The sequence below is a fragment of the Salvelinus sp. IW2-2015 genome, unplaced genomic scaffold (assembly GCF_002910315.2).
Source record: "Salvelinus sp. IW2-2015 unplaced genomic scaffold, ASM291031v2 Un_scaffold1887, whole genome shotgun sequence".
NCBI classification, from domain to species: Eukaryota; Metazoa; Chordata; class Actinopteri; order Salmoniformes; family Salmonidae; genus Salvelinus; species Salvelinus sp. IW2-2015.
In genome coordinates this window covers 148,808-156,262 of record NW_019943249.1, presented here as the reverse complement: position 1 = coordinate 156,262, position 7,455 = coordinate 148,808, and the positions used below count along the sequence as shown (strand labels likewise).

The window sequence follows — 7,455 nt, the reverse complement described above, 5'->3', positions numbered from 1 at the left end:
CATGCCGCTTTGTCAAGATAAGGATGGTGGGCTTTCCCCCGCGGTCCCAGCCTGGGACGTAGTGATTGATGGTTGGTGGGCTTGCCGTTTCCGCTGATTTCACAGCTTCAGGATGGTTGGCCCGCCGGGAGGGGACCTTTTGTCTGGTTGGAAAAAGGAAGGCCGAATAGAGGGGTTCAGGGCGGTCGGAGAGGTCGAGATAGAGAGTTGGAAGCTGACGACAACAAGAAACATGTCCTCCGAGACGCGATATCTCAGGTCTGGTGATGATCCCGTACATCGAGAATACTAGGCTGATCCCGTACATCAGATCAGCAGGCTGATCGCGACAGCTATGGCACCAGGCTAAGGCTATCTCCTTAGCGATCCCAGGCAGGACTAGCTGATCCCGTACTAGGGCTTGCCATCCCGTACAGACTAGGCTGATCCCAGTACTAGGCCGACACAGGCTAGGGATCCCGTACATGGACAGGCCAGGCGATCCCGTACTGGACCAGAGGCGATCCCTTCTGACAGGCTGATCCCGTTACTGGACTGAGGCTATCCCGTACTACGGAGCTAGGACTTGGATCCCAGCTGGTACCGATGCGAGGCTAGGCTGATCCGTACTGGACTAGGCAGGCGTCCGTACTGACTGGCAGGCTGTTCAAGAGATTTTCTCACCAGATTCTAAAGAACATTCGAACATAAGGCCACACAGATTTAAACTAGTCGTGGACACAAACCCTAAAATCGATGGAACTATCCTCGTGGGCACCTGATGGTGGCACAATTTTGCCCCAGTACCTGCAAATACATAATCATGGTTCTTTGGTTTCAAATGTAATTAGTTATAAATCAGATGCATTTGTTAGGGATGGGGAAAAAGTGAAAACCCCCAATCAGGCCTCGAGGAGCTGAGTGACACATCCCTGAACTAAATGACCCGGGATTATACTTTTTTAAAAATGTTATTTAACCTTTAAAGAACAAATTCTTATTTCAATTGACTGGCCTACGAACAGTGGTAACTGCCTTGTTTCCAGGGCCAGAACGACAGATTTTTCCTTGTTCAGCATCGGGGATCGATTCCAGCAACCTTATCGGTTACTGCGTCCAACGCTTCTACCCAACTGAGCTACCTGCCCCCAAGAGTAAGGGAAAAGGCGATGAACCCAGTCAGTTGATAACTGAAATGTGTCTTCCGCATTTAACCCAACCCCCTCTGAATCAGAGAGGTCGAGGGGCTTGCAGTATTTCGACAGCCAAATCTTCGGCGCCCGGGAAACAGTGCGGTTACTGCCTTGCCTCAGGGGCAGAACGACAGATTTTTTTTTTTTACATTGTCAGCTCGGGGATTTGAACCAGCAACCCTTTTGGTTACGGCCCAACCTCTAACCACTTACTCACTACCTGACTTTACTGACCTGTATAATTCCGTGCTGTAGGCTGGAGCCAGCCTGTCCCGTCCACCGCTCCGGCTGACCAGGCTGGCGTCTGGGACCACGAGACATCACCTTCCCCAGGTTGGAAGGTTGGACAGCTTGAGGACGAGGAGAGAGAGACTGGTCAAAAACAACATGTCTAACATTATAAGACAGACTCACTAACTTTATATTCATTCAACCTTCAGATTTATAGATATCAATAATCCGAATACTCTGTGGAGTTCATGCTAGGAACACTATGATTACATTGTCAGAACCAATATAATGATTCAAGACCTTTTAAGGCACTACTACCCCACCGTAAGAACCATGAGGAGATGGCTGTCAGTCCATGTTATATGTGACCCAGGAGATGATCACTGTATCTTTAATATGTGACTGAAGGACCTGTTCTACTGCATGTTAAATGGAACCATAGAATGACGTTCTCTTACTGTCATGTTACATGGACGCTGAGGGAAAAATATGATGTTTCTACATTGTCCTAATGTAATTAATAATGTACCCATGGGAAGACTCTTACTGTCCAGTTTATATTACCCCTAAGAAGGACGTCTCTTTACTGTCATGTTTAATATGTTGACCCCCCCATGGGAGAATGGACTGTCCTTCTACTGTCATGCTTTAATATGTGAACCCCCCATGAGGAGAAATGCGACTGTTCTACTGGACATGTTTAATATGTTGACCCCCCATAGAGCAATGGGGACTTGTTCTTACTGTACATGTTAAATTGTGACCCCCCCCCATGGGAGAAAGGGACTAGTTCTGACTTGTACATGTTTGAATATGTGACCCCCCATTGAAAATGGACTGTCTCTACTGTACATGTTTAATAGTGGACCCCCCCATGGGGAAATGGACCTGTTCTACTGTACATTGTTTAAATATGTACCCCCCATTGGGAATGGCGTCATGTACATGAAATGTGACCATGAGGCTTTTCTACTGTACATGTTTAATACTGTGGACCCCCCCCCATGAGAAAATGGACTGTTCTACTTACATGTTTTAATATGTGACCCCCCCATGGGGAAATGGACTGTTCATGTAAAGACAACAAGAAGGATCCTAACTACCAATGCTGCACGTCCTTGCAGACATCACTTGTTATTGCCCCTGGTTTGGCCGCAGTCATGTATAGACGGGCACAAACAGATGCAGGTGCAGTCCCTGCTAAACCAGGGCTGTGGGACATGTTCACAAAACTGGGTCAAGAGATAGAACAGCGAACTTGCTTAAGCTCAATGTTCCGGATTTGTTTAAACATATTGTAATAGGAAGAGGTGCATGGAAATTAGAATTGAGATTCATTCAAACCAACCAATTTCACAACGCATATACACAAGGTTAGCTTTGCGCATAAGCAGAAAAACAAACGAGAAAATCTAAAAAGTTATTTCTGAATTATTAAAAGTTATTTCGATTATATCATTAATATTGTTATTTAAATGTTTAATTTAATTAATTTAAACACTCCCAAACTGTTAGAACCAATTATTTAGTTTTTCTAGTTATTTCTGGAATGTTTCCAGAAGCTAGCTGGATCCTGCTAAGAACCTAAAACACATCTTACCTGTTCCACCTCCCCCCATTAGTGGGGGACTCTTAGACCAGGGTGATTGGTCTATGGTGTCTTGGTGACTCCTCCCACTACCGTGGTAACCACCTGGTGTTGCTGGGCAACCGTCACCGTGCCAGACTTGTGCACGGTGATGATTGGCCGATTGGGCGTTCCGGGTGTGGCGACACCTGACGTGCCCACCTGAGCCGCAGCAGTCTTCAGCATGCGGGTAGCTGGGTTACTAATCTGAGAGAAGGAACAAGACATGGAGGGGATCAGGCTTCAAATATATACTATTCGTTTTAATATAAGTAGTGCCTTTAAAGACCATATGGGCTGGACACTTGAAATGGTGTTATAAAAATTGAATATATTTTTTCAAAGTACTCTAATATTATGCTCACAACACAGTTCGTGTATGCAGTGTATTCGGGAAAGTATTCAGACCCCTAAACGTTTTCCACATTTTATTACGTTACAGCCTTGTTCTAAAATGTATAAAATCATTTTTGCCCTCATCAATCTACACACAATACCCCATAATGATAAAGCAAAAACAGGTTTTTCAAATTTTTTGCAAATGTATTATAAAGAGACAGGATTGTGTCGAGGCACAGATCTGGGGAAGGGTACCAAAAAATGTCTGCAGCATTGAAGATCCCCAAGAACACAGTGGCCTCCATCATTCTTAAACAGAAGAAGTCTGGAATCACCAAGACTCTTCCGAGAGCTGACCGCCCGGCCAAACTGAGCAATCAGGGAGAAGGGCCTTGGTCAGGGAGATGACCAAGAACCCGATTGTCACTGACAGAGTTCCAGAGTTCCTCTGTGGCGATGGGAGAACCTTCCAGAAGGACAATCATCTCCGCAGCACTCCACCAATCAGGCCTTTATGGTAGAGTGACCAGACAGAAGCCACTCCTCAGTAAAAGGCACATGACAGCCCGCTTGGAGTTTGCCAAAAGGCACCTAAAGGACTCTCAGACCATGAGAAACAAGATTCTCTTAGGTCTGATGAAACCAAGATTGAACTCTTCACCCTACAGTGAAGCATGGTGGTGGCAGCATCATGCAGTGGGGATGTTTTTCAGCGGAAGGACTTGGAGACTAGTCAGAATCGAGGGAAAGATGAACGGAGCAAAGTACAGAGTTCCTTGATGAAAACCTGCTCCAGAGAGCTCAGAATCTCAGTCTGGGGCGAAGGTTCACCTTCCAGCAGGACAACAACCCTATGTGTGTGTGTGTGTGTGTGTGTGTGTGTGTGTGTGTTACTATTAGTCCAAGCAGGATCTCTTACCATAACAGGCGAAGCTACTTTGACAGTCTGTGCGCCAGGGCTCATGGCCACTGTCTTGACTATGGTGGCACCAGCTGGCAACTGCATGGTGGCCGTGGAGGGCGGGATCTTCTGGGTGGCCGCAGCCGCTGCAGCCAGMGCAGCCATGCCACTCATCTGAGGGCTGCTGCCCATTGGCTGAGAAGGAGGAAGCATATAGGAATAGGCCCACAGAGACAACATACAGTGAGGACACCCAAATATATATATATATTTTATTAAACGAGCCTATTTTGTGCCAATTCTTCAGTCTTAATCCATTATTTGACGGGTTAAATGTCCAAGTCCCAGACAGAACCCTACATAGTGCACACTACATTTGACCAGAACTCATATAGAGACCATAAATTAATTATTTATTCATACGGTTCCCTGTGCGACCTGGGCCGGCACCACCATTCGGACCCCAGCAGGAAGTGATGTAACCATGACAGGGGATTTCCCGCCCTGGTTGGCCTGTCTCACCGTGACGATGGAGGTGCCTGTGGTGGAATGGGGAGCAGACACCTTCAGAATAGCTGGAGAGGAGAAACAACAAAAACACGTTTACATGGTTGCTGATCTGGAAAGAAACCAATTGATTTTGATKWAAAAAAATAWATATATATTTAATAATWAAAAAWAAAAAAAGATAGTTTAGACTGCATGTCTTTTCCTTCACCATAGCCTTTACAATCTACTTCGTTTTGAAAAGTTACAGAGAAATAAAACTATAGTATTTAAAATATTACAGTAATAGCCTAAACAAACAGGAAGTAGAGGTTAACCTGGTCCGCGAGCAGGGACTGGACTCCCGGGCATGGAGGGGACCAGGGTGAGGCCCTGGAGAGGGTGGCCCTGGACGGACACCGCCGGGGCGGTGACAGGGCTCTTGGCGGAAGAATTGACCGGCAGTGACGTCGCGGGGCTAACGCCGGGGGAAGTGGCAGCCGAGGCGGGGGGGATATCGTACTTCTGCAGCTGCAACAGGTAGGTGTCTGCGGTTGGTACCGCCCCCCAGCTCACCTCCAGGCTACTGGTGTTGGCTCTCACCAGCTGCACCCGTGACGGGGGGCGGGGCTTCTCTGTGAGGAGACGAATAAAAAACAGAGAAGCAGTTAGGATTTAAATAACAACCTGATTAAATAATTAATGTTTTTTTATTWAAAAWWAWAAAWWAAWWTTCAATTAACGCACACAAGCATTTTTGTGAATAACCAGCATCATACTGACTGATGAAGTTACGGGTGAATAACCAGCATCATACTGACTGATGAAGTGACGGGTGAAAAACAAGCATCATACTGACTGATGAAGTGACGGGTGAATAACCAGCATCATACTGACTGATGAAGTGACAGGTGAATAACCAGCATCATACAGGTGAATTACCCAGCCATCATAATCGACTGATGAAGTGAGGGTGAATACCGCAGATCATACGACTGGATTGAAAGTGACAGGTGAATTAACCAGCGAATCCATACAGGTGAAAATAACCAGCATACATACTGACTGAGGAAGTTACGGGTGAAATAACCAGCAATCAATACTCGGACTCCGTATGAGTTGACAGGTGAACTAACCAGCATCATAGCCAGGTGAATACCCATGCATCACCTACCATCCTTGGGTTCGACTGTTTTGACCGTGGCTCAGGCTGAATTAACCAGCATGCATTACCCTAGGTGAATTAACCAGCCATCATACTCGACTGACTGAACGTGACGGGTGATATAAGCAGCATAGTGTTAACCGTGTGACGGGTGGGATTGGATACCCGTTGTGTAAGGTGACCACTTACACCCCCGTCATCGCACAGTTATTGGCATTGGGGCAGATTCAACTCCAGCATCATACGACGGATGAACGTGACCGGGTTGAACTCAACCCATGCTCATACTTGACTGATAGAAGTGGACAGGCTGATAGTAGACTCAGCATTCATACACGTGTGAATACGCAGCATCATACCACCACCTAGAACTGATGAATTTGGTGTTTCACCTCACGCCACGAGCGCTGATCACACCAGCCATCATACTGGGACTGATGGGAAGTGGACAGGTGAATAACCAGCATCATAAAGGTGAATAACTCAGCCTCCTACACCTGACTTGAATGAAGTGGGCGAGGTGTAATAACCGAGGCATCTATGTACGTTGGACTTGGGGATTGAAGTTGTACACGGTGTAATAACCACGCAGTCAACTATTCACGGTGGAAATAACCAGCTCCACCAATCACTGTCATCTTGATGATTATGTGGCATGGTGATCATAACTCACCTGCACCATACAGGTGATAACGCAGATCAATCTACGACTGTATAGAGGATGTGGGACAGGTGAGTTAGATCCAGCAATCATTCCATCCACATGACTGATGAAGTGACAGGGAATAACCAGCATACCAATACAGGTGAATAACCAGCATTCATATCTGACTGATGCGAAGTGTCGCACGGTGAATAACCAGCATCATACGTGAAACCGCACTTAGATGATAAGTGACGGTGAATACCGCATCATACAGGTGAAATAAGCGACAGATCAATACTGACTATTGGAACGTGACGGGTGGAAGCAGACTCACCTGGCCCAGGTACCAGAGGTCCTTTACAGCACCACGCTGAAGGTTGTTCCAGGCTTTGCGGTAGCGGTCCGTCCACTCCAGACGTAGAGACGTGAGTTTAATGGGCTACGGAGCAGTGTCCAGCCCGGGCCCTGGGGATATTATCCTCTAGAGAGTCCAGCAGAACGACTTGCCACACCATCGAGTCTGGTAAAATATAATGTAATTGTGAATTGGATCAGTAGGGACAGAGGGACAGGCATTTTTACCTGGATCGGTTGAGGGGTACATTGTTAACCGAGGTCACGTTTGTCAGTCGGATTTCGTTTTTTTGGGGGGGGGTGTTTGTTGTTGTCTGGCATTTCCGTGCTTCATTGCTGAGCTGTGTTTGTGCTCAACGTTGTATAAAAACTGGGCGTCAATGTGTAAATATTTAGGACATTTTATCTAAGAGAAGTGGTGTGTCGGGGTCAGCCTGACGTACCTAGCGTTGAATGAACAGGACAGTGGTGTGGGTCAGCCTGACGTGACCTAGGTGTGAGACACGGCCAGTGTGTCGGGTCAGTGCTGAACGG

At 46.6% G+C, this 7,455-nt stretch overlaps 2 protein-coding genes across 2 annotated transcripts in view; both read right to left on the bottom strand.

Moving 5' to 3' along the window:
* Positions 1–3,022, bottom strand: part of LOC112072309 (uncharacterized) — a 15,733-nt gene extending 12,711 nt beyond the window's left edge. The window contains exons 1-2 of the mRNA XM_024139709.1: positions 3,004–3,022; positions 1,393–1,522 (exon numbers count right to left, since the gene is read on the bottom strand). Of these exons, the coding sequence (XP_023995477.1) occupies positions 1,393–1,522; positions 3,004–3,022 (149 nt within the window). The remainder of the gene's footprint in view (positions 1–1,392; positions 1,523–3,003) is intronic.
* Positions 3,023–3,054: 32 nt separating this feature from the next.
* LOC112072308 (host cell factor 1-like) overlaps positions 3,055–7,455 on the bottom strand; it is an 11,851-nt gene continuing 7,450 nt past the window's right edge. The window contains 7 exon segments of the mRNA XM_024139708.2: positions 3,055–3,237; positions 4,289–4,465; positions 4,694–4,845; positions 5,095–5,391; positions 6,898–6,972; positions 6,975–7,002; positions 7,005–7,087. Coding sequence (XP_023995476.1) covers positions 3,055–3,237; positions 4,289–4,465; positions 4,694–4,845; positions 5,095–5,391; positions 6,898–6,972; positions 6,975–7,002; positions 7,005–7,087 — 995 coding nt within the window.